Source organism: Bacillus rossius, chromosome 7 (assembly GCF_032445375.1).
Source record: "Bacillus rossius redtenbacheri isolate Brsri chromosome 7, Brsri_v3, whole genome shotgun sequence".
Taxonomy (NCBI): domain Eukaryota; kingdom Metazoa; phylum Arthropoda; class Insecta; order Phasmatodea; family Bacillidae; genus Bacillus; species Bacillus rossius.
Genome location: NC_086335.1, coordinates 39,950,921 through 39,978,390, shown reverse-complemented (window position 1 = coordinate 39,978,390; position 27,470 = coordinate 39,950,921). Strand labels below are relative to the sequence as shown.

The following is a 27,470-nucleotide window of genomic DNA, read 5'->3' as shown; positions in this document are numbered from 1 at the left end:
ATTAAATTTCCTTGGTTGGTAGTATTTTCAATATGTGGTTTAACTAGGCTTTATTCTATTAATTTTTTTATACATTATGTTTGGAAAAAAAATCTAAAATATATAAAATCTATGCCTCATGAAATGCTGATTAATTTTTATCACAAAATTGGCCCTCAGTGTTTACGTCAAAGCTAATTTTTCTTTCAGTGCCGCCACTAGATTATTGAAGAACACTGTATTGAAATATTAAAGTGGTATTGCCACAAGACCACTCCCCCTCCTATATAAGGTATTGGTTGTATAAATAGCCCACCAATTAAAAGAGTTGTTTTTTATTGAATTTTTATCATTATAATAAACATGCTCAGAACCCCAAAAGTAGCATTTTTTCCAATAAATAACTTGGGCTTTTACAAATTTTCATTAAGTTTTTTTATTTCCTCTTTTTTTATATTTTCTCTACAATTTGCTAATTAATTTAATTTTACAGGAGTATTTAGCTGGGTATAATTTACAACTTATTCAGATATTTTAAATGATAAGATCTTGATTAGTATATAATTTTTTGTTCCCATAAATCACAAGAAAACATTAATGAATTAACGTTTGTTGCTAGTATAGTGAAATCAGACCTTTCATTAAAATAATTAAGGTATTATATTTAAAAATACATTTAAAAAAAATGTGGTATTTTTTAAAAACCACTTTGTTTAAACCATGGTTTAAACCAGCCAACCCTGTCCGAAAGTCCTGTTTTTTTTCTAAAGAAGTATTAGATTATTTTATTTTATTTTTGGAGTAGTGTCTTCACCAGACTTTGGTTAACTGGCGTGCAGGAAAAATGGACTCGAGATCCTTTCGGAGCAGAGAAGGATGAGAATGGCAACATCTTTGCCAGGGGCTCCCAAGACATGAAGTGTGTCGGCATCCAGTATCTCGAGGCCGTGAGGAGGCTGAAGGCCGCGGGCGCTAAGCTCTGTCGCACGTTGCACATCTCCTTCGTTCCAGGTAACTACTATCTCCGTGGGCCGGCTGGGTGACAAATACATAGCTTGCATAAGAAACACTTGTATAAATTTAGTAATATTTATGGGGTTAGATTTTCCCTCCAACATTCTGATGTGAGTCGAGCAGAATATGTGTTTAAGTGAAAGGGCTTTAAATCAGTACATTTGGAACCACGGCCATGCCAGATTAGTGCTTTTTCTGAATCACATAATGTCAGTATGCAGTAAAACCTGTTAATCCAGATCTCCGGATAAACCGTATCACATTTGTGGACATTTTATTTAATGTTCACATAAAAATGACAATTGTATTCTACATCTATGCAAACAAAAGATGCTTCATTCAAACGCCATACTTTTGAAACGGAAGAAAATTGATGAATTCTTCGTTAATAAATAATGTGCAAAGTTATTTTTATAGTTTATAATGACTTGTAAACAATATAGGTTATGTATACAATGTAATTTTTTTTCTTCAAAACATGGGTTTTATAGTAGAAAATGGTAAGTCTTAATTATTTTCATTTTACTTATTACCCATACTACCTGAATTATATGGATTTTCAGTTTTCCGGATTGCCTTTGGTCCTAATTAGTCTGGATGGACGAGGTTTAACTGTAGTTTTAATGGGAATACCAAATGTGAAATGTGAATTATGACCCCCTAGAAAACAGGAAACACCGTATTGAAATAAAAACCGACAGGAATGGTATACTCTAAGCAAACGAGAAACACGGGCAGTGCAATGTATTAGGCAGCTGATTCATATAGCCTAAAGTAATAGGTGACTTCAAATGGAGCGGAGCCAAGCAGTTCAATTAATGACCGGTTGAAGCATCACTGTCAACTGTAGGTCACAATATAAATGAAGAGTCACTGATAATGTAATAAGCTATAGTGAAAAAGTTGTCATGGACAAAATCAGTATTAATTTGAATTCATATGAAGTTGGTTATGGATTTAGCTTATTCGAGAACTTGTTAGCAAGAGGTTTATAAAAAAGAGAGTGAAGTTTCACATTTCTTCGTATTATAACGATGTGTAGATAGCGACATGCGGTAAGGACATATTAGTGAAAGTCTATTGCTATCCAAAGCAAAGAAAACGTAAAGGCCAGATTTATTTATTTTCGTGGAGAGGAACAACCTAATGGTTTTGAAATCCCTCATGCATTCTTTGTGTTAAGGCAGGGCACATAGTTCTTGTGTAGAATGTTGCAGTATTTACGTGTTGATTATAGGCAAACTGTTGGTGGATTACTAAATAAATTAGTTTACTTAAAAATAAATACCTAACTCAGAAAGTGAGTATGCCTTCTACAATGAAGTTTTCCTTATAGCTAAAATATATTGTATTTTATTTTAATGTACCTTCTTTTATCGCATAATGATCGCACTCGCGTAATTGTCGCACCCATATTTTAGGGCGTCAAAATTTGGATAAAAAAAACCTCTCGCGTAAACGTCACATAATGTTTTTGGTCCCGCTATTAGATTCCGAGCGCTTTGTGTGGGTATTTTTTCCATATAAAACGATGTATTTTAAAATAGAAATCCAATATTTATTCGTACATTACCACTTACTTTTTTAATTAACGTAAATACGAAGTCGTCTGACGTGTAAATTATCTTTTAAAGACTTTTTAAACGTTATAACCTTCATCCGTTCGTCAGCGTCGCCACGGTATACCGCATACAAAACTGTAGTCAGCGCTCGTTGCAATCATTAATGTTTGGTTATGTTGCTTTCCGTATAGAGCGCGTGCACGTAGCCGAATATTGATATCTCGCCGAGTGCATGCAACGCACACTCTCTATTTGGTTGTGTCGCTTCCCATATAGAGCGTGCACATGTAGCCGAATATCGATGTCTCGCCGATTGCATACAACGCGCGCTCTCTATCAGGTGCTGAGTTAACTACATTTGATAGCCCGCATTCTTTCATGTTGTGTAGTCACGCGTTCGTTCGGCTTGCATTTGGATCACAGGTGTTTTTCTATTTAAAGTTAAAGAAAGGTTTTTGTTGTATGACTTATTAATTTAAATTGTTTGGCGTACTCTTTTATACTTCCCTTTTTAAATAAACATATTTTCCATGAATGGGTTTTGTTTTTATGCATAACTTTATCTAACAAAAAAAAATTTTTTCCGCATATAGTCGCACCTCTACTTTTCAAACTTGATTTTAGAATAAAATGTGCGACGATTATGCGAGAAAACATGGTACATCTTATTGAAGCCAAAATCAATTTATAATGACTTAAAGAACTCCCGTCTCGTCCCACATATGTAATTTTAACTTGTATATCTTGAATATAAGTATTTCCTTTTTTACTTATATAGTTTTAAAAATGTTGCCTGCTTGAATTTTGTTTACTAAAAAGCACATTTTACTATAAAATACAGATTCTTTTCCCCCTATCCATTGTACATTATTTTGCAGGCACTCACATAATTTAATTAGGTAATTCAGGAGAGTCACTGCCTTTCCATGGGGGAAAAAAAATACAAAAGAGATATTTGAGTAGGTACTTATAATTTTCTTTGATTTTTTTCAAAGAACTGTGTTTCATAATTCCTACTGGATTCTGAGATGAGGACAATAATGTCCAGGGAAATGTAGAGGTAAAAGCATTAAAACAAGAAAATATATTTAAAAAGAAAATAATAATTATAATCATTGTATCATTGAATTCAGAAAATTTTTTTTTAGACATATGTATTTTTTTTTGTACAGAAAAGCAGCTATCTTTATAATTACCACTCCTAGGCTGTGTTGCAGGTGTTGATGTGAAATGCTATTTCAGGCGTAAAACATATTCTCTGACAGTGAGGGATGAAACAATATTGTCCATTAACACTTAAACTGAAAATTTTAAATGCTTCCTGTGGCCATATGCAGCATTAGGTAGCAACAACTTTGTGTCCCATAGTCCCCCTCTCTCTTTATGTGTGACGTGACGTCACGTCAGAGGGCGGGCACCTCAAGTCGTCCATTTGGGCTGTCCCAGTGGTCTTGTAAGTTGTATTTTACCCATTTTGTTTTAGGATCCGTGTTCGACCTTTGAATATCAAGAAAATGCTATCAGCTTAGCATAAATTATAGACATTTTAATAAAGGTGACCTCTTGGGGTTAGTGCCCAGCATTTTAAAAATTTTTAAAAAAAATTATATATATACATATATCATTGCTTACTATATGGGTGCATTTGTCAGTGAAAGTGGTTTTGTTGAAAGTTTATTTGCATTCTGCAGCATTTTAGTGTAACAATATGTTATTCTAGAAATACAATAATCGAGGAGTGGTCATTAATTTAATTTTTCTTGGCATTGTGAAAGGGTATTTGATTTTTCTCTGCATTTTGTTACAGATTATATCTATATTTCTTTTTTCTCTGTATGATTATTGTTTTTCTTTTTACTTAAATTTGTTTTTGTAATTTTTCAAGATGAAGAGATTGGCGGAGGTGATGGAATGAAAGCATTTGTACATACCAGTGACTTCAAGGCTCTTAATATTGGCTTTGCACTGGATGAAGGTATTGCCAGTCCAACTGAAGAATTTGCCTTATTTTACGGTGAACGGTCCATTTGGCGTGAGTATTTAAAATCATTGGAGAAGCAATATTCAGATAACAGTTTTTTAGCAGTAGTGAAACCTTCATGAGTAAGCAGTGTAATCAGTGTGTACACACTGAATTATCTTGTTTGTCATCATCGTAACCCTACAATAATTCTAATGTGAATGGGGTGGTATTTGCTTTTAACCAAACTTTAAATAACATTAAATATCTAAACAAAATGAAACTTCATAGTAGGTTGAAAATATGTAGATCACTTCCAAATTTTTGAAATTTCCTTTCATTAAGGTATTAAACAAAACACGTAATTCTAGCATGATGATATGATTTAAAAGGAAGGTATACTTTGTATTATGCCGACGTGCATGAAAATGTAATATACGTTCATAGATCTAGAATTTATTTTAAGCAAATGCATGAAAAATGGTATTTTTAAATTTTTATTATGTGCTAAATAATTCTTTACTATAATTTTTTGTTTATCACAACATATGTGTTATGTTAGACCTCAGGAAAGAAAATACTTTGTGAAATTGTGTAGGTATTTTGCAATGAAATAAAAGTTTGACATAAGTGATATTTTAACTACTGACTGGCTCTGATAATTGACATTTCATTGGCATGTAATGGTTGTAAATTTCTAACTAACATTAAAAAAATTCAGGTGTTGTTGTTCATTTTATTCATATGGTATTTAATGTACTTAAAAAAAGTGTCCAGTTAAGAAAATTAATTTCTAAAAATTATTGCTAAATGTTACAATTGTATCTTATAAATGAGGAAAACTGTTATAATGACTTAACTTACAATCATTCCTAGCCCTTAGTTGTATTAATTTGAAACACAGTCCCAATTTTTGAATTAAATGTATTTTTCCATGCAGTCACTATGTACACCTTTCCTGACGAGCGATCTGGGTTCGTGTCCTCAGTAAGTTGCAAATTTCTAAAAATATTCCACAAAATTTAATCATAATTAATTCTGGGGGTTCTCATCCCAATCTATAGTTGAATGTATTTTACTTCTGTCTAGTTGCTCTAAGCTTATAGTATTTTATTTGACCTTCACAAAAAAAAATTATAAAGGCAAGAAATCTAACTGAACAAGTTAGCCATAAAAATATTATTTGATAACCATTCTGCATATGCAATCTATCTAATCAACTTCACACTAAATATTCGAATAACAATACCCTAAATAATTAATGTGTTTCCCTTCAGATTAAACACAGAAGATATGGATATCTTGCATACTACCTCTCTCAACGTCTGTACAACTTTCATGTGCTTACAAGGTTCTTAAATTAAACATGCTTGTACACTCAAGCATGTTTTCATGGGATTGTCAGGATTTGCCCTTAAATATATATATTTTTTTAAAGGACTGAAGTCAATAGAAGTCTCGGTCCTTTAAAAGTTAAATTTAAAATTGAAAAAGTAAAACAGTTTTCCAATTCTGTCTGGTAGAGATTACCAAAATAATAAAAATAAATAAAAATCTACACTTATTACTAAATTGTCCCAAGCAAGGAAACTGAGGATTCATGTAGCTCCTTTCTATAACTCAAAATATACGATTAGAGCGCTGAGGTACTAATAACCTAGCAGTCTTAAATCTTTGTACAGGGATTGGAGGGCAGGATGCTAAAAAAAAACTCCAATGATATTTTTATTTCCATATCTTTGCTTGATAAAAGGTTGGTTTGTGTTAGTGGTTACTGCAACAAAATAAAATGTGTTGTTGAGCAAAATGTTCTTCTTGTGGTTAGGCATGAGACCATGAATCATGAATGTGTTGATTTCTGAAGGCAGAATCAAAATCGCAACTCTTGCGCACAACATTGTACGACAGGATCTTAGTGAAGACTAAATAAAACCTGCCCGTCTCTGCTAGCAAAGAATATGGCAACAAAGAGTGTCACCTTAACACATGTTTCTTCCCACAGTAGGTGGTGTGACACTAACCTTCTTTTTGGTTATTGGTTTACTGTCCGTTTGTCACACACTGAGTGCCACTCTGTCTCTGTTATACTGTTTCTCTCTCTCTCTCTCTCTCCCCCCCTTCATCTTTATCGCATATATAAATCCATTTCAGAGGAGGGAATATACTTAGTATATGTTTGGTACATTTGCAAAAAAAAAATATTAAAAAAGTGTCCAGTCATGTTTATTTAAGTAAAATTTATTAGTATTACTTTCCCATCATGTATCCTTGTAAAAGGTACTCTGTGAATGCAATTCTATCATTTATCTCTGTCCATGCTGAGTGATGTGAATTTAATATTAACATTTTTTTCCCCCTTATTTCAGTTGAAATTTCGGGAGGGAATGTAGTTCCATGTTAATCTTACTTTGCCATACGCACCAGTCTCTCTCCATCAGCTGGGAAGCAGACACCTGTTTGCCTTAAAATGCAATTCTTTGAGTACTTAATAAACTTTGGCACAACATTTCTCAAATTAGTGATTCTTTCACAGATGGACAGGTTATGGCCTACCTGATGAATAAATGAAGTGGATGAATTGGTTGTGGATTAAAGATGTGTGAGGTCTTTAATCCGGCACATTTGGGACCACTGCCACGCAGGACTAGCGATTTTACCAGATTATCAAACATCTTTGGTTATAATGGGAATACCAAATGTGAAAATGTGATATTTGAACTGTAAATTTGCCAGAAAAGAGGAAACACTGCACTAAAATGAAAACCGACAGTAACGATAAACTCTGAGCAGTAATGAGACCTGGAAACCAAGGTCAGCAGCCGGAATCCACCCGAAGAAATCTGAACGCAAACGGCATGAGGTGTGTAGAACCGTAGAATGCCAGATTATAGGCATTTCACTATATCATGTTGCACTACCCATTTACTTACACAGTTCTTCCTTGGTACACCGTCATGGACGTTATCCAGATGAGATGTGGCAGTGGCCTCGGTGGGATTGTGTTTGTTCAGAAATCCACGTGCACTGCCCTGGGACTCCAGGACATGGATCTCTGTTGCACCCGGACACTGCCGGGGAGAAGCTACGAGTGGTCATCGATCGCTTCATGGACTTCAGGCAGAAAGAGAAGGACAAGCTGGCTGCGAACCCAGCCCTGACTGTCGGGGACGTGACTACCATCAACCTCACGATGCTCAAGGTATATTTCTTGCAGTTGTGCGAGGTGGCCAGGTCATGTCGCATCGCGTCCATCTATAGTGTGTGTCACTCTTAGTTTGCAGTACTGCAGCATTGTTGCCAGCTTATTAACATTAAAAAAAATATTTTGTACACCATAGTTAATTATAATAAGTTTAGATTTTTTTTTAATTTTACTATTTGTTGATTTTCTAAGACCATTAAATAGGGTCTATTGACAGTATTATTGTAGTTTTAGTCATTCTGAAAAGAAGAAAAAAATTAATGCTAGACACCAATTATTATTTCACGGAAGAAACTAGGTTTAGCAGTCTGCCACTATTAACAACAAGACATTCAATTTAATTACATTGTATACTCAAGCAGAGCCCAACTTTTTAATATTAAATGATAATAAAATACTTGTACTGTATACATAAATGGTTTAAACAAAATTGAAGTTTTTCATATGTGTCTCCTTATATGTAAAAACGTAATATTATCAGATGATGCTCTTGATGAAATACAACAAGAAAATACATTTCCGAGATTCTAATTCCAAATTATCCTATTAAAAATACAATTTTTCAGATACATTAAAATATTTCAGTATATTATACAGTTATGTCTAAAAGGTTTGCGGTCTGTGGCATATTTTTGGCATCATAGCACACCAAAACAGGGACAGCTTTAATGGCAGATATTGTGCAGTGGTAAGGGAGAGAGTAAATGCCCATTAAACTGCGTACTGAAAACTGAGGCTGATACGTGCTATAGCTGTGTGGTCACAGCTAAGCAGTCTTGAGTCACGAGGTTCAAGTACTCGCTCAGAATACAGTCACAGCTTATGCAGACTATTAATTACACTTGGAAATGTCTCAACAGGATGTGCCAATAACTAGTTAATTTCCAGGCACTCTATAATTTTCTTATGTGTAACATCTTAGCTCTCGGTATACTGCATTTGGTAGGAGTAATTTTGTGAACGGAATGGAAGTCGATTGAATGGAAATGTGTAACCACGGTGCTGCCATCTGTGGTAGTCTCAGAAATCTCATAAAGATGGTGGACCTACGTGATTCATCTGTATATATTGCGTTCGTGAACGTAGCAGAATTTATACTGTGTAAGTATTAATAAATAAAATTTTGTAATAGTACAACAATCCTTTAATACTTTATGTTATAATTTATAGTCACAAAAAGAAATAATGACAACTTAAAAAAAAGTTAGAATCCTGGCATTATAATCCTTAGTTATCATTGAAATGTAGAAATACCACAGTGTTCATCGTAATGTAGACACAAAAAATTAATAGCCTACATAAATGAAATTTTTACTGTTAAATCTTAAATGTTGAATTAGCTCATTAAGCTTGATTGTTTGTAGGAAGTATTTATAGTCTGATTTCAGTCAATTGAACAAAAACAAATATACAAACATACCTACTTAGAGTTATAATATTTGTTTTAAAATGTTTCAGATAAATATTTTATTTTTAAAAATTCTACATTAAATTTCGTTTTATAGTTTTGTATTACCCTATAAGTTTACCTATTTGCAACATGAGAACACATAAATTTTTTTTTGTTTTCATCGGAGGCATTTTATTACTTTTATTATACAGTTCAAAATTTCACTCTGAAAATGGAATAATTCAAATATTGACGTAGCTGTTCTGGCAGCAGAAAACATGAAAACTACGTGATTCACGTCAAGAAATTTAGTTGAAAACATAATTTGTGTGTTTATATATAGGTATACTATAATGCAAAACATTATTTTAAAGAATTCTATGTTAAATTTTTTTGTCCGAAGTTGTTCTTTTTATGAACCTCCTGCAATATAGGTAGGTTGCCTCACTGGCTACCTCCCCCTTTTCACATCACATTAGAAAAAAAAAGCTTAAACACTTTTTGTGAGTTAAGAGTTAAGTTTTTATATTCAGTCAGTATCATGGTGGCTATATGTTATTGAGTTATTGAAAAATGGGAATCACCCTTGAATTTGGGCACGGTACTTGAATTTTACAGTTTCATAAAGTATTTTGATCGGTAAGGCAAATAAATATTATACTTAATCTATGTTTTGGTCTGAGCCATGCCTTCGTAGTAACCAGTAATCAAGATATTGATACGTTTGCGATGTTCATTTCTTTGTTAATTATTGCTGTGTTCACAACTATTTTAAGGTTAATTTATTTCATAATATTTAGTGGCTGTTAGTAATTTTTACATATTGTATTAATATAAAAATTTAATAAAAATTTACGAAATATTAATTATGTAAATTCCAATAAAAGAGCACACAGTGATAGTTGACTTCCGGACCAGTTATTTTGTTCCTTTCTTGTTGATTTGAAGACTGCTGCAATTGGGCAAGAGCCCGGTGGCAAGCATTCACCCTACCTTTCTCTCAAGCTTCTCCTGCCTGAACTGAGCCATACACCTTGACACTCCACATCCCTCATCTAAGACATTCCATTTACCTATCATTCTCATGACCATCGAGTTTTTCCCCTTTTTACGTTCTCCTTCTCTCCTTAAAAACTTTCAGAGTTCTCGCTCCTGCCTCTAGGTTTTCCCCTTCGCAACTTATTGCCCCGGCTCTCCCCACTATCCCGCCCTACTCATTAATGTGTGTAGTTTACCAACTTAAGAAAAAAATTGGACCATAAATCTCAAACACCATGTGTTGAGGGTGATGTTAAGAACTGTACATCAGCAATGTTGATATGCATAGCATACACTCCTAAAAAATAATGTTTTAGCTTTGAATTATTTTCATATTTTTTCTTTCATTTTTTGAACCTCAGAAACACATTTTTTGTCCTTGAAATCCTTGATATGTCCTTGAATTTCTAAATTATATATTTTTGGCCATCCATTTGTAATAAGTTACTGTGGATCAGTAATATGTACCATTTTTGTTAATCTAAATCCTGGTAAATTTACGGTGTGTAAAATTAGTGTAGGAAACAAATTAAAATCGGTGCAATGTTACTTAATGAGACATTTAGTTAACATGCTGGGGACTGTGCTGATGTGCAATGGAGCTGGCTGTCATACCCAATGGACAGACCAGTTGGCCTGAATGCATCAAATGAGAGGAAGTTTTGACATGAAAATGGGGTATGAGATTGAAGTTTTCAGAGGAAACCATTTTTCGCTACACAGTCTGCATGAGTACCTCCTTTTGATTAATAACTTCCCAATTTGCCAGGACCTGAAATAAAAGTGGTGCCACATTTGTGAGAGCCTAGTGATAAAAATACTAAACCAAGCTTAGGGTCCTCACAGCCTCACATATAAAGAATTGTTTAAATTGTTTCTACAAGCAAGTTTGTGCTAAAAAAAAAAGGGGGTGGGGTGAAGTCTTTTTGGCCAACACACAACACGGAGTGTGAAGGTTGAGCCCAATTCTGAGAATGATTCATTCTTTTAATTTCTTGATACTGTCTCTGTCTCATGGTTTTATCATTACATATTCTGATGGCTTTTATTTAGCTGTAGTTAATACAAAGTATTTTTTTTTTGTTTCATGTATTCTCTGGATATCTAGAATGGTAAGGAAAACTGACATATTTTCCTTCATTTTTGATCTACCTACAACTGCATTTGTTACATTGTTATGATGTGGATGAATTCTCACATAACTATACTAAAGTAAAATTGGTGGTTAGTTTCTAATTTCTAAGTTTCTGAGATAGCTAATATGTAATTTGCAAGAGGATGTAAGGTTTAGTGATATCTTTTAGCAGTGACAAGAAAAGAGTGGTGTATTGTGCCAAGCAACTTGGCACTTATAAAAATCACACACATACAATTACACGTTCAGGTAATTGTAAAATATGCAACTTAAAGTAAAACAGCAGTTACCAAATAACGTATTTTGAATAGGCATGCTAATGTAAGCTTGGGCACTTGGGCACTTAACATGCCAGCATGCTTGTTTACTTTGTGACTGCATGTAGTTATTTTTTTTATTTACTGGAACATTACTACGTGTTAAAATATTGTTTCATTGTATATATGTGTCGTGCCCACCGCTAAAGCCCTCTGCTGTTGGTGGGCATGTTACAATATTAATAAATAAATAAATAAATAAAATACTATATTGTAAATAATCAAACATTGTTTTGACAGGCCCTACATGCTAGTCAATTTTGCGAATATATTTTAGCTTATTTTTCTGTAAATTAAGAAAGTATCTTTTTTTTTTGCGCAATTAAATTTTACCGACCTCAATACACAATGAAATTTGCATAAAGATTGCTTATTTTATCTATTATTATTACATTCCTGCATGAAAAACTAGACTTGATTTTATTAATGTAATATAATTTTAGGTTTGCCATTTTCTGAGTGAAATGATTAACATCCATGTGGACTGCCATTGAGTACGTTCAAATTAGTGAAAAACTAATATCAGCGCTACCTACAAGTTGTAAAAATTAGAAGGAAAAAAACTGCTACACAGTACTTAAGTCAATTGCCTAAGTACAGTGCCTAATATGCCCAGTATTTTACTGATGACAAATAACAGGTCCTGGCTCTTAAGAGTGCATGCATGCATTGAGATTGTGTCAGCTTCAAGACTTAGACTCAGCAAGGCTCCAAAGTGACCTCACATAAACCTGCACAGCTGAAGTAGGATATTTCCGAGAACACCTATCGAAACTACATGTTACAGAAATTGCATGACAATCTTCCTCATACGAAAAAAAAAAAATTGTATTATATAAGACAGGGAAATTGAGAATGAGTAGCTTCTTAAAATAAGACATGTAGAATTAATGATGAACATAATTTCATTATTAATATCTCTTTCTATGTCCAGAAACTTTAAAAGTATCAACAAGCCTTCTCAAGGCTAATCTACAAAGCCATAAATGATTACAATCTTGCAACCACAGACTTGATAAAATTGATTCTTAATGACTCAAAATTAAAATGAATGTTCTGGGAGCCTGATGGCTAAGTGGTCAGATCACATGTCTGCAACTTAAGGCGATCATGCCTTGCTTTCTATTGGCAGACCTGCCAACTCTTACGGTTTTGGTGTGAGGCTCACGATTTTGGTGTGAGGCTCACGATTTTAAGGTCCATATCACGCCCTCACGCCAAAATAGTGTTTCCTCACGATTTTTCGGGGCCCCAGATTTTGTTTGTAAAAGTTACAAAACAAGTTTTACGAAAGCTTACAGTAACGAGTTTCCATCAATACTCGAGTCACGTAAAGGAAGCAATTTTGCGTTTTGTAGCGTGTCCTGCGTGTGCCGTGCTGATTTTTCTATCTCGCATAGTGGAAAAGGAGACATTGTGAAACATGTCACTACAAAAAAAAAACTAACACGTGAAGTGTATTGCTTCCAATAAAAAAATTAATTTTGCTGTGAACAGTGATACATAATAGTGTTACACGAGCAGAATGTTATTTTACATATTTTTTAGTTGCGGCCCTGCATGATCACTACACGACAGCGCTAAATTATGTTCAACTAAATTAAATCAGCAACCTATAATTTGTTGAAATAAATTTTGAAGCAGAGACCATGTAACATATGTACCTACAGGTATGCCACTTAAATTTAAAGATTCTCATTTGTTTTTTTTATATATAACCTGTATTTATGGGCCTGAAAGTTTTTATCGAGGACCTCGTGATTTTTTAAATTTGAATGTTGGCAGGTCTGTATTGGGATCAGGCTTAGATTTTCAGTAAATTAGAAATGTAGCAGATGTTGCAGCGAGCTGATGGGTTTTCTCAGGAGACTCTTGTTTCCCTTAACTATTACTCCAACAATGCTTCATTCTTGTCTCATCATCCTTCATCGTTTCTAATGAGATGCTAAGTCGTAATTTATTTGCTCATTCGTTATTTCACTTAATGGAAGACTAAAAATCGGAATTGAATTGGCACATGCTAAAAGGGCCTCAGTCACAAAAAAAATGGCAAGTGAGTTAAGCATGAAAATTGCATGTTATAGGATATCTATGCCAAAAGGGATTGAGTCACATGTGCGGATTAGCTAATGTTAGATAGGGAAATTCTTAACTTACTCTAAAAGGGTTGCTTAGAGATAGATTTATTAGTTTTTCTCAAAACTGGGTTGCATGGACTGAGGCCCTTTTAGCATGTGCCGATTCAGTTAGCTTCTGTTGAAGAAAAAAGAAGAAGAAAACCAATATTATAAGACAATCTTAACTGCTGAGGGAAACCTGTAACAGCAGAGAAATAAGAACATCAGTTGGCCGTAGCAGATTATAAATTACACAGAATAAAAGTCAAGCTGTAACAGTTACATGCAACACAACATTTATTTTTGCTTAAGGGTTGCTAGACCATGCAGTGGCGTAGCCAGGATTTGGGTATGGGGGGTGTTAAGAAGCATGGCCCCCCCATATTAAAGCGGGGGGTCCGTGGGTCCTCCCCCGGGAAAATTTGGATTTTAAGGTGTAAAATAGTGCTATTTTAGCAATTTTCGGTTCTTAAATTTAAATATTGTAATGGTAAAAAATTTATTAATGATAATATGATATTTGTTTGAGTGATGAATAAGAAATTAATTAAAGATTTGGTGCTAAGGGGGGGGGGGGGGGTTGAACCCCTAAACCCCCCCCCCCCCTGGCTACGCCCCTGAGACCATGTGACCCAGATGCGTGGTTGCAGGGGGGAGTGCAGGCGAATGTGGTGCCGCCCGAGCTCACCGCGGTGTTCGATATGCGCCTGGCGGTGACCCAGGACCACCGAGAGTTCGAGGCACTGCTGCAGTCCTGGTGCAAGGAGGCAGGCCGGGACGTGCATTATGATTTCGAGTTGAAAAACAAGAGGAACGCAATCACTGCCCTAGATTCCAGCAATCCCTTTTGGATGGCGTTCAAGGCTGAATGCGATTCGTTGTGAGTATAAGCTTTTGTGGGCTGAGTGAGTGTTCTTCATTTAAGTATTTAAATTTTTTTGGTGTGGTTTTTTTAGTGTGGTTTTCATTTAGTTTGCACTTGCTGCAAATGTTTGTTTTGGCGGTGCAATATACCAAAACGTATAAACAATGTAGTTAAACTTAATTAATGAAACAAGACATGCATGAGTATTAAAGTAGCCTTAATTTTTAGTGGTAGGCTTAGAGAATGCTTTTTTCATTTTAACAACAAAGATTCTTCACTTAAAAAAATAGATTCAAAGAAGCAAATTCCAGTATAGTATATACAACATCCTTGAATGTATGACAAATATATGATGACCTCAAATTTACCTTTGCTTTGAATGTATGTAAACCATATATAAGCAGCCTAATGCTGCATATGGCTGCAAAGAAGCATTTAACTTTTTTCCGTGTATGTGTTTGTATAATGTCCAATATCGTTTCATCCCTCATTGCGAGAGTTTATCTTTAACACCTGAAATGGGATTTCACACCTAAATAAAATAACTTTTTAAATAATGGAAAATTAAAGTTCACTGCAACGACTGCTCAAGTCCAATTCTCAGCATATAAGTGTGTATGCTCAAAACACTTCAAAGTTGCAGATTACAGAAAAGTTGTTTTCAAAATTAAATTTTTTAAAGAAGGATATTGTTCCCAGTACATACTTTCATATTCACATCACCTAGGAAACTAAATTCCCCCATGCAGAAAACTTTGTTTACAGATCAAATGTAAGTATGACTAGAACACAAAAAGAAAAGTGCTCGTGTTTGAGAAATATTTATTAAACAAGACAGTTTCATGTTTTTATGCGATATTAGCATTTCGATTGTTGAAAATTAAACACTTTAAGTAAGATGTATTTATACAAACAACATAAAGGACCTGCCACATTGCCGCAGTCACGTCTGTGCCTAATATCTAATTATTTATAATAAAACTTGGTAATAGACAAAAAAAAAGTGTAGCAACTAAGTTTTGCAAGGTTTTTTACGTATTCATTTTCCTAGCCTATAATTATACAGTGCATAAGCCGTTTAAAAACTTAGTTAAATCGTGAAGATTGTACACAACACCTGCAACATGACCTAGTAGTGTTAATTATGGAGGGTAGCGGCTTTTCCGTAAAAATAGATGAGTCTGAAAATTGTATTTCCGAGCCCAATGTTACAATGATTAGAATTATTATATTCTTTTAAATAATTTTCTTGTTTTTAATATTTTTCCCTCACTATTTCCTCGGTCTTTAATTTCCTCCATTCTATGAAGTATTTTAGAATGCAGTAGGAATTTTGGAAATGCCATTATTTGGGTAAAATCAAAGAACATTAGTACTTAACATTTCAGTCAATATTCAGACTTGTAGGTTACATAAAAATTGCCATTGGATTTAATAACTATGCAGTTGATTACTTGTTGTGGTGGTTATTTTCAATGCACAATGTGTGATTGTGAAAGTATGGTGGCCAAAGTTTTAATAAAATGAACTGGGCTGGAAGCACCCACCAACGATCAAGGCTTTTCTTTTCCACAGTTTTCTCAGTTGAATTTACATTGCAGTATCTTGTCCATCTGTGTGTTTTGATGTCTCAATGGGCCACTGCTGCGTATTGCCTGTGACTTTTTCTATACTCCTGTAATACAGGCCTCAATTCCATCTTACAGATAATCAAGAAAACTATATAAAAAAAACAGGGAATTACAAAACTCTAGTTTGGTAATCACCATGATTTTTCAATATGTTATAGTACACATTGGTCTATGTATATATTTTTGTCTGGATAGGAAACTAAAGTTGAAGCCAGCTATATTCCCAGGTGGAACAGACAGCCGCTACGTCAGACTGGTGAGTTTGTGGCTAATTATTTTATACTATGTTCTTGGTGTATTAATTCAAGTGGTAGTACTAGTATTTAAAAATGCCTGTGTAATGAAATATATCTCTGTGTGTGTTTTTTCTATTAATTTTTGCAGCTTTTGGAGGTATTGTCTGTGTATTTATTAGTGAGCCAATATTTCCACAGATGAGTTCTCAATCCAGAACCCACAACACATTAAATAAGTGATAATAAAATAGATGTAAATTAAATAGTAGCATTTTTAAAAATATGGGCATATGACATTTTTAACAATTTTACTAGTTAAAGGTACAGAATACACTGTATCTTTGATCATATAGTCAAAATTTTGGACAAAATAGTGGTACATGATTCTATGTTCATGGCACATGTCAAATATGTAACGAATTTAAGAAATAAGATGAATATTGCCAAGTATTTTCCGGTCGATGAACTCTACTTTTAAGCAGAGTTGAGCTGAAGCTACTTGCTCAAGTTGGCTTAAGTTTTGGAGTCCATCTTAATTTTTGACGTGAAATTAATTCAAACAAATACCATTCAATTTTAATTAAGTTCAATACAAAAAATTTTGTTTTGCTCTCCTCACCATTGGTGACTACCATTCCTAAGGACTTCAGTACTTTACCAACAGAGCTAAAGTTTTTCTTATGTATTTTTTGAGGGCCATTATATCTTAGGGCCTTTTTGAAGACTACAAAAACAGATGTTAAAAAGAGTTTTGTATTGGTTTCAAGGTTGGTATTCCTGCTCTTGGGTTCTCACCAATGAATCGTACTCCGGTCCTTCTACATGATCATGATGAATTCCTAAACGAGAAGGTGTTCCTGCATGGAATTGACATTTATGAACGCCTAATCCCAGCAGTCGCCAATGTATCAGGTATTACTGGCAGCAGTGATAAACAGTTTGGTGTATGTTCTGCAAACAGTATTTTGATGCATTATCTTCTTTTTCTTTTCTTTTCAGTATAATCAGTTTGTAAGAGACCCTGCATAGTAAGTCATCACAGGAAGATTTAGATGAACAAGAGTTAATAGGTACATTTTTTTTTTATTAAGTATAGTGATAGTGTTAAGTTGAAGTGGTGTTGAAATGCGCAAGGCTAATGTGCATGTTTTTAATTTATTAGGTTTTAAATGTCTGTGGGTGAATTTCTGTTAAATTTGTAGCAGTTGGTCACCTGCAGGTTGGTAAAGGTTTTATAGTAACTTTAATCACGTAGAGGCCTTCGTTGTATGTTGCCTCATGCAGCTAGGTTGTACAGAGCTGTTGTTTGGTGCAGTGAGAGTTGGTTAATCTGTACCTAATATTGGTGGTGAAAAACAGGAAAGGGAATAACCAGGGATTATGTACTGGCTAATGAGTCTTATCTTTGTACTGGTTTATGAAATTAGAGGCAGCCCTGACCTACTCGAGTGTCTTGCGGCCCCTTGGCCGTGTTTCATGTTTGTGACTACGCTGACCTTTAAGGCTTAGAACAAAGATACGTGGCAACTGATAGTGATAGCAAGTTAGATCAGTGGTATCACTTTTTTTAACGTTGCAAGCCAAACAGGATCGATAAGCAAAATATTAGGAAACATATGTTAGTGTTTCTGCAGTGTCTCATATATGTATGCTCTAACTGTTTAAGAGGTAGATGAAAGTATGTATACACATTCCCATATTTCTTTGGTTCTATACTAAGTTAATGCTGTATAAATTCTCCCACTTTTTAAACGTATGTATATTGTACAATCTTTTCCTGGTTCCTTGAGAAGTATATAATAAAAAGAGGGGGTTTCACTTAAGTGCAATAGCATTTTTGAGCTCCGCAAGTGAATGCAATTATTGCCGACCTTTGTGGGGTAAATAAAAAAAAATTATTTCTGCAGATTATTTTTATAGTTAGTGAAAAGGGGTTTATCTAAAATGTGCAGCATGCTGTTTTCTGTGGCCAAATTTTAGTGTTCTATATGTATTTTCTTAGAATATTTAGTACAGTTCACAAGGGCAGACAGACTGGACAGAGACTCTGTACCGGGCTGTGAAGTCGCCTGTGTGTGGTCAAGACTTGTGATGCTCTATTTATTTCTCCCCAAACCTTGTAGACATGGCCTGCTTTGAGCATTGGGCATGCTGTTTAGATGTTATACTTAAACACTGCGTGGGCTCTTAAGGCGTCTCACTCGCTTGTTACTGCCGGTGAGCGGCACGTGGTCAAGAATTAAAACAGTTTAACAGACATGTATTTATTGAGTTTCACACGTTACAGTCTGCCTCTCCTCACATTTGTACTAACAGTTAAAAAGCCTTATGGCTGTGGCTGATAACAGTTTGCAGAAAATTTTCAAACTTTTTCAGTAATTAATTTTAGATAAATGACATATCAAGATATCATAAATCAATGAAAACTGTTGCAACAAATATGTTACATCCCTAATTTAGTTTTGGTGCACCTGTCTGAAAAACTTGTTAAAGGGTGTCATTTTTCATGGTTGCAGGTTCTTTTATACATTTATAACTTCCATTTGTTGTTTATGATGATTTTTAAGTGAGTTTGTGCTTTAAAATGACTTTGTAATTTTCAGTACTAAATATTTTTGAGAATAGGTTTATAGAATTTGGTGATAAAAATTGCAAATCCATGTTGATAATGTGATCATGATTAATGTACATACATAGTAAGTGTGGCTTAAAATTTTAGTATTGTATGATTTTTCACATGATATATAGTGTAAGGACAAATGTTAACACATTTTCTTTTATTGCTATATTTTGGTCAAATGAGAGCATGAGCAATAATGACCTGTAAACCCATGTTAGTCTTGGTGCCTGTGAAATCGCAACTAGTTTTGTGTAGAGTTGACTATTATGCCTTTGATATACCTATTGCTATTGTATATATACTTATTTATGTATTTGATATTAAATATACATCTGTGTGAATGTTTTTTTTGTGATATTAAAGTAATGTCTGAGTTATTTTGACTCAATGCAAGAATGTTGTATTGTGTTTTGGCAATATGTATTTCGCTGTATTCTCTATCATACGAGTGAGACTTTTTAGTTTTTTACTTAATAAAAAACTAAAACTGCGCCAGTCTTTTTGGTGTTAGCTTAGCTATAATAACATTTTATCAAATTACTACTCTATTCAAAATACATACTAATAATTTTATAATAGTATATTTTAGGATATTTTATGAAATATAGATATTAGATTATAAAAAAAAATCCCTTTTGGCACAGCCTTCAGGCATAGGTAGATTTTGAAGTACCTGTTTCTTCTGGAAATATTTCGGAATCTTCTATAAAATTCTGGAACATTTTATGAACTTAATGTACATAACATATTTATATTCTTCAATGTTACAAAATGATTGATCAAACATATTCTTATTTTCCATACAGCAAAAATATTATGAATGTGTTTAACTCTATGCATCCAGCATTGAATAGCTTAGAACGAATTACATGTTATGCCAACTAAGATAATTATTCAATTTTTTTGACCTTCAAAAAATATTTTTCATTCCTTGCACTAATAACGTGGTCGTATAAAAATTTGCTTTGCACCAAGATTTAAATTATAACCAACGGATATGGTATTAAACTTTCAAACCTTATTTCCACCACTTGCAGTAACGGTTGGTTAGATAAAAATTTATTTTAACAAAGTGTTATCCAATATTTAGAAAGTCAAACAAAAATAAGAATGCATTCGATAGCGTACATGGTAGTGAAGTTTTATTTATTTCTTATTCCGACACCAGGTTTTTTTAACGGCTTGCAATCATTGTTTGTATTATCAAAAATTGTTTCAGACAAAACTTTTAGATAATATATATAAGGTGTACAAACAATTTTAATGGATTTAATATTTTAATTATTAAATGAGTTATTAATTTTTTTGTCCTTCAACCCCTGTTATTTTCCACCCTTGCAGTAATAGTTGGTCGTATAAAACATTATTTAAGATGAAATTTGTAGAAAATAATTTATGGTTTTACAATAAATTATAATGGATTTAATAGTTTACATGGTATGGAATTTATGAATTTTTTTTAATGAACACCTCCCCCCCCCCCTTTTTTTTAATCCTGTGTTTCCAATGTCTTGTTTATTGAAAATTGTTTTAAACAAATGTTTTAGATAAAAATTATACCATTTACAAATAATAGGAACTAATTCTATAGTATGCTTACTAAGGTAGTTATGAATTTTTTTTTCCTCCAACCCTTGCAGTTATGGGTGGTCATATCAAAAATGTATTTAAACAAAAGTTTTTGGTATTACCCCTACGAGTTATAATATATTCAAACAGATGTGATATTCATCATATATTGGAAGCTATAGCAATTTTTCTGTTTTTCAAAAACTTTTTCAAAAACCCTTTCCCATTTCTACCCTTTGGTCGGATATTGCCCATTAACGAAATCGACTGAGATTTTCTATGATTATATTGTATGTATAAGTTTGGAAGTGATTTGTGAAAAAATACGGCAGTTATCATGTTCCTAAAAATGAGGTATATATGTATATATAACGTGTGATTTGACGATGCTTTTGGTATTTATGGACCATCAAACGAATAACTATATAAAATTTTTCTGGAAGTTGCATCATGGTAACGAATTCTATAAGTGGTATTTCTTCTAAATCTACCTAAAAATGGTTTAAGCCACAAGTTTTTAATGTTAATATGTCCGTGAATAGAGAGAGAGTTCAAAGAAAGATTGAACATTATTTCAATCATCTGTATATTTCAACATCATTAGCACTCATATCATTGTTTGGCAGATCACGAACGTTAATGCCGAGTGTAATGATGATTTTTTTGTATCTAAGACAGCAAAGTTATGATGGGTGCCAGAAAGAGTTTAAGATTATGTTTTTGTCAAATGGTGCATGTTTTACAAATATGCCTGTTCTATTGCATTGAATTGAATGTATTGTGTTTTAGTAGTGGTAATATGCAACTGTGTTGTGAAGTTTTATTTTGCACATGTTTGTTTCATTTGTTAGTTTTCAATTGGTCTGTGGTCAAAACCTATTCACACTATACATGTAATGTACCTAGATTTTTTACTCTTTTACCCTATTTTTGTGCATTAAGAAATAGTATGTTTGCAAACGGATTAAATTTTGTCTAAAATATTTTATTCTGAAGAAAGTGCTTTCTATATTGATATAATATCTGGCAACCAGCCAGTTGTTGCATTAAACTAGTAGTAGTATTCTTTTCGAATTTGGAATATGTATTTTATCTTAATCCTTGGTTATTTTTTAGAAGTGATTCTGCTGGCATTTTGTACAATAACTTAAGGTTATTCTTACACAATGACAATTGGGTAGATGCGAGTTTTGTAAATTTTAGCACAGTTTGACATTTTTTAAATAACAAAAAAGTTATAGTATAAACAAACATGCAATATAATTAATAGTTATGTTGGTAATTATGTACCTTAGCAGCACAGTTTTAAAAAGTAAAAAATTAAAAATATGAAACTGATTTTTTTTTTCATTACTAATGTTTAGAGACAAGATTTTATAGTTATTTTTAAGCCAATTTTGTTTTTAAAACAGAAGATTTCGGTTTTATTATTTTAATTATTATAAATTCTCTTTATTCATAAAAATATATTGTTAAGAACATAGGCAGGACCGCGACGCGCGCCAGGTTAGGAGCTGGCTGCTGGCCCCGCTCGGCCCTGACGTCACGCGCCGTGCACTGACGTAAGGCTTGCCAGGCGTGCCTGGTTCCTTGCTACACCCCCCCCCCTCCGCTCCCCGTGCACCTTAGTGGCCTGGGAATTTCGGGCTTACAGAGGCCTCTGCGAGGAGTGATGTGTATGAGCGTCGCTGTTCTGGGTTTTTCGGGCGTCGGGTCGGCCCGGGATGACGCGACACGTCACAGCCGCTCTCGTCCCTTCGAGAAGGACGCCACAGGTATATAAGCGACGACGCCTACTTCCGCGGGTGTTCTGTGAGTTCTGAGAGTTCAGCGACTGAAGGGAAGTGTTGACATCTGCGAAGAGGGTGCGACGAACGACGGGACCGCGAGAGTGCAACTGAGCGGTGCGAGGGCTGTGCGTGTGAGGACAGGCGTGAGGTAAGGGGCGAATCACTGTCGAGCCTATCTTCAGTGAGCGAGTGCTAACTGTGGAACTTGACAGACATTGACCGAATAAACATTTTTAAATGCAAGTGACTGGTGATCAGATTTTTTAAGTACAATTATTTATTAATAATGTAAATATTAGTAATTAATAAAACTGTAATAAAACTTAGTTAAGCTATCCCTTACTAACCCAGTTTTACCCACATTATTTGTAACCATATTCAACTAATATGACACCTAAATGTTTCATTATACGTATTTCACTAAAACAGTAATTTTGACTGATACATTTTGCACTTTTACTGTATAGTAATTAATTTTTAATAAATATGTCTAACTACTTGGAACATTACAAATAAATCACCCAGTATTTGTGTGTTTGAAAAATGTACTAACTTCATAATGTAAATAAAAGTTACTAATAACAGTTATCAAAAAAATTAAAACAAAAAATCTATTTAGTACATACTTTTTGATACATAATTCATACTTAGTAAAATAATTTAATTATGTGTATTAAAAGAACACATTATTCTGATTTCAGTTATGATGTAATTAAAATTGTGGATTAAAAATGTGTAATTAATATAGCTGACTTAATCCAACCAAACCTTTACTTTCATTGTTTTGTAAATGATGTAATTTTTGCAAAATGTATGGTATGGTTGATTGGATTAGGTTATCTACATTTAATTAAACATATTCAATACATTATTAATGAAGCTGATGTAACTTAACCAACATTTCACTTTTGTTCATCTTTTTGTAGGAATTTTAGAAACACCATTATACAAAATTACCAATGGATGTTAGTAATGAACAAAAATACCAGTTTTATTTATTTTTAATATTTTAACTGTTGTTATATATTTTTATTTTATTCTAAAAGAAAAAAATCATAGTTTATCACTTTATTTCTCTAGTCACATGTTCACTGAAATTTAATGAATAAATGAAAGTGTCAAGTATAAAATTATTATTTATTGTATATGATTTGCTCTTTAGTCTACAATTGTTAGAGCAGACATATAGGTACTAAAACTACAGACAGTAAAATTGTATTGCAAAATATTCCAAAAAAGAACAGAGTTTTGGAACTTGCAGCTTGGTCTAATATGCCGTGTTGGGTATTTCATTTTCTAGTTATTACTATTAAGGACTATTCTTCCTTCAAAATATATCAGGACAGCACTCTTGCATTTTGAGTTTTGTTACAAATATTGTCACTGGATACTTTTACATAAATACAGTGAAGTGGTTAAAGTGTTGAATGCCAGATGTGTGATTATAAGGGCAAATGATTATGATTTTGACAGATATGATGTATAATAGATAATATAATTGTATAAAATATTCCTGTTACTTGTGTTAAAGATTTTGTTGTAGCTACTGTTAAAATGTATGTTGTTGCAGTATTTCTTGACATTTATTATTAAATAAGCATTTCAGTTTATTGGTGGTTTTAAAAAAAATGTATGGACAGAATAGACTGGAATAAAATTGTAGTTGATAGAAGTATTTTTTATTTCATTGAAGTATTGCATTGTAATATATCTATGGTAGCTTTGATTGATGTCAAATGATATACACGACTTGTAATATCTCTCTAATCAACAGTTTTGTTTAAGTCATGGTTAAAGTTTAGTAATGTAGGGCTACAGGTTGGAGTAGGCCAAGTGTTTACACTGAACATGTAATTTCCTAGCAAACAATGAAGCTGATCCAGTCCCAACAAGTGTGTTGACCTGGGTATTCATACTTTGAGCTTAAAGCCCGCCGCACACGGTACAATATTCCTTACAATATTGTAAGCTAGGAGTCGTACTGGCTCTACTACTAGTTTCTTCACTCAAATTCAAACTGGATACTAGCAGCTGTACGAGCTGGGCTACTGGTTTTGCGTAATAGACTGCATCCTATTTTTGTTGCTTGGTGTGTTCCAATATTTAAGGAGTGGCCAATCAGAACTCACGAAAACAGCATGAGGGGTTGTTTACACTTTTAAGCGCGCATGTCGTGATAAACATGGACGGAAAGAAGTGGAATAGTGACCAACTCCTCGTTTTAATAAATGCATACAAAGAAGAGCCTTAATTGTATGCAGTAAAAAATGTGAATTATCATAATAAAAATTTGTTGTGAGAATATTCTCTTAACAAAACTAGTAAGGCAGCTAGAATCGTGTGCAGCAGAAACTTTGTAGCGCACCTAGTGTTTCAGTTTGTAGCCTACACAGTACCTACAGAAACCAGTAAGCATTCTAGTAAGCAAACTAGTAGAAAATATTGTACCTGTGCGGTGGGCTTTACATAATTTGTACATTTTTAGCCCTGTGCGAATACTAGTTTTTTGATGCGAAGCAAGTATCAAATTGAATGTTTAAAATATTGGTGAAATCGAATTCAATTGTAAATTTTGTTCTCGGCAAGGCTGTATTTCACTTATTTTTATAAAATACTGGATTGAATTAAAAAATACTTTTTTAATATTAGTAATGTTTTGACTGATTGATTAACCAATTGGGCTATATATAACACCATTTAATAAATTTTTTTTACTAAACATGCATAATATATTAATATTGAGCATTCGTAAAAGCAAACCTGAGTGCTGCATTTGATTTTTTAAGTAACTCACTTAATTTGTGCAAAACATGTACATCACATAAAAAAAAAAAATTCATGGGCGATTCTTAGGCTACCATGATTTAAAGTTTCGCAACAAATGCCTATCTTCAAATCAGAAGCAAACCTTTGCATCACAACCGAAGCATGAAATAAAATTAATAGCATATTTCCTGGCAATACGAAATTGAATATAAAAAGAATTTTGATTGATTCACTTAGTGGAAGCTTTACACAGGCTTGGATTTAATTATTGAATAAACCCAAAAAACAGTAGGAATCAGTAACATCTCATAAAAACATCAGGCAGTGTACAAGTGAAATTTGCAAAGGTACACAAAGGCCTTAGCTTATAGGTCAACGAACCTGAAACATTTTCCAGTCCCTACTTAACCTTAGTACTATGTAAACAAGTAAAAATAATATTAAATAATTTTAAAATATTTTTTTACTTAAAAAAATAATGATTGCTGCTAACATACCAACAAAAACTCATAATAACATAACACAAAATGTGTTGTAATTTAAACTGTTAGTCCCTTTTCCCTGTAACCTCTCTTATCAAATAGTTCTGTACACTCTGCTGTTTATTTCATTCTGATATGATGACTGATAATTTGTCGTTGCAACAATTCAATTTACATATGTTCAATGTTACAAAAATCTGTGCAGTAATAGAGCAGCTACCCCATTTAATTAGTGATATGGGATGAAACCAGCAACATAGTTTTAAGAGGCTTAACCTCTTTGTTCAGCGAAGCACTGTGTAGGTACGCCTCGACTTTCAACTTGCTCACCTTACAAATATCACAATTACGGAAGTTTTTAATACTCTCAAGTCTAGCAAAGTGCCTATGCAGTGTTTAATGTGTCTGACATTTTTCATTTTTAAAATTGTTTTAGTAAAATTTTCAGTCCTTAATATTAGTATGCTAATTGATAAAAATTTGCTCTTTTGAGTCATACATTACAAAATACATCTTGGAATAGTCAACAGCCGTATTCAGTGGCAGGAAATGTATTTAATATATAGGAAAGTTGCTGCCTGCAGGAATGGATTTATAGGTTGGAGACAGGAATGTGCCTCCCTCCCTCGATCGGAAAGTACACCCCTGGCTGCCTGCGTAGCATGGGAGTACTGACAGACGAAAACACTGAGCTTGTATTCCACAAGTATTGTCAGGCATACTGGTGTCAGCTTGCTTGCTTTCTGTTGACTCAGCATGCTCGTGCAGCTTACAGCTTCTTATCTTGTATGCACACATGCTGCTGTTCTTCACTCTTTTATTGGAACATGCTTGTTTGACGATAATAGGTGTACACATTTTCTAATAACTGGTGAAATGCTGTTCTGTCGGACGTGGCAAGCTAGAATGAATTACAGTTTTTTCTCTCATTTTAGAGTTATTTTTTTTTATTTATTACAATGCTTGTTTTACTGCTTGTATTGTTTGTTCAATTCGGCTTGGGGAGGTCAGGTTTGAACCTGTGGCCGACTTATTCCCCAATATTTCTTGTAATGTGTATGTCCATCTCTAATGATCTTGTCATTGTAAAGCCAATCACTCTTAAAATTGGCTTCTTGGACTTAAAAAATTAAAATAGATTTGAACAAGTGTATATCCACAGTTATGACAGCTAACAGTTCACCATCATGAAATTTTCATCTAGTTTATTAACTAGGTATATAAAAAAAAAGTACAAGAAAGCAATTTGCAACTAATGCCACTGCTTTTGAAATATGTGCATTGCAAAACATTGCCAACCCTTCAACATAAATTTGTTAGATTGCAGAATAAAACACTTTCAGAACAACTTATGTTTGTATAGAAGGCATTAAAATTTCTTAATATTTTTGCTAGCAATAATTGGTTTGAACTCACTGGTTGAAAATTTAAGAAATAAAATACTGATTTAAACTCTTTAAGCATGCATTCCATACATACAAAGGTTGAATATTTTAATATTATAATAACTTTTTACTTCAAAAGAAGAATTTCAAGTAGTAGAAAGTTACTAATACTTGCATTGTGTTCTTGCATCTTGTGTCACTTTTAATTTTTTTTTTGCCTTGGGTTGCATAGTTTATAAACTATGTCCAAGTCCAGGTGGCAGTCTTGTTCTCTCACAATTATCCAAAGTCATTGAGAGGCTTTCCTATGTTTAATACTATCTTTCATGGAACTCCATTTGAATTGGGGAATTTCAATGGGACGCAGCTTTACTGATTGGTGCACATGACTCTGTGATATGTTTCTAGTCTG

General features: G+C 33.5%; 1 protein-coding gene across 1 annotated transcript in view; it reads left to right on the top strand.

The window, feature by feature from the left end:
- The window catches only part of LOC134533870 (aminoacylase-1-like), a 41,025-nt gene extending 18,274 nt beyond the window's left edge, over positions 1-22,751 (top strand). The window contains exons 3-9 of the mRNA XM_063371584.1: positions 819-990; positions 4,441-4,587; positions 7,527-7,714; positions 14,365-14,594; positions 16,406-16,466; positions 17,214-17,358; positions 17,446-22,751. Coding sequence (XP_063227654.1) covers positions 819-990; positions 4,441-4,587; positions 7,527-7,714; positions 14,365-14,594; positions 16,406-16,466; positions 17,214-17,358; positions 17,446-17,450 — 948 coding nt within the window. The 3' untranslated portion in view covers positions 17,451-22,751. The remainder of the gene's footprint in view (positions 1-818; positions 991-4,440; positions 4,588-7,526; positions 7,715-14,364; positions 14,595-16,405; positions 16,467-17,213; positions 17,359-17,445) is intronic.
- The last annotated feature ends 4,719 nt before the right edge of the window (positions 22,752-27,470 follow it).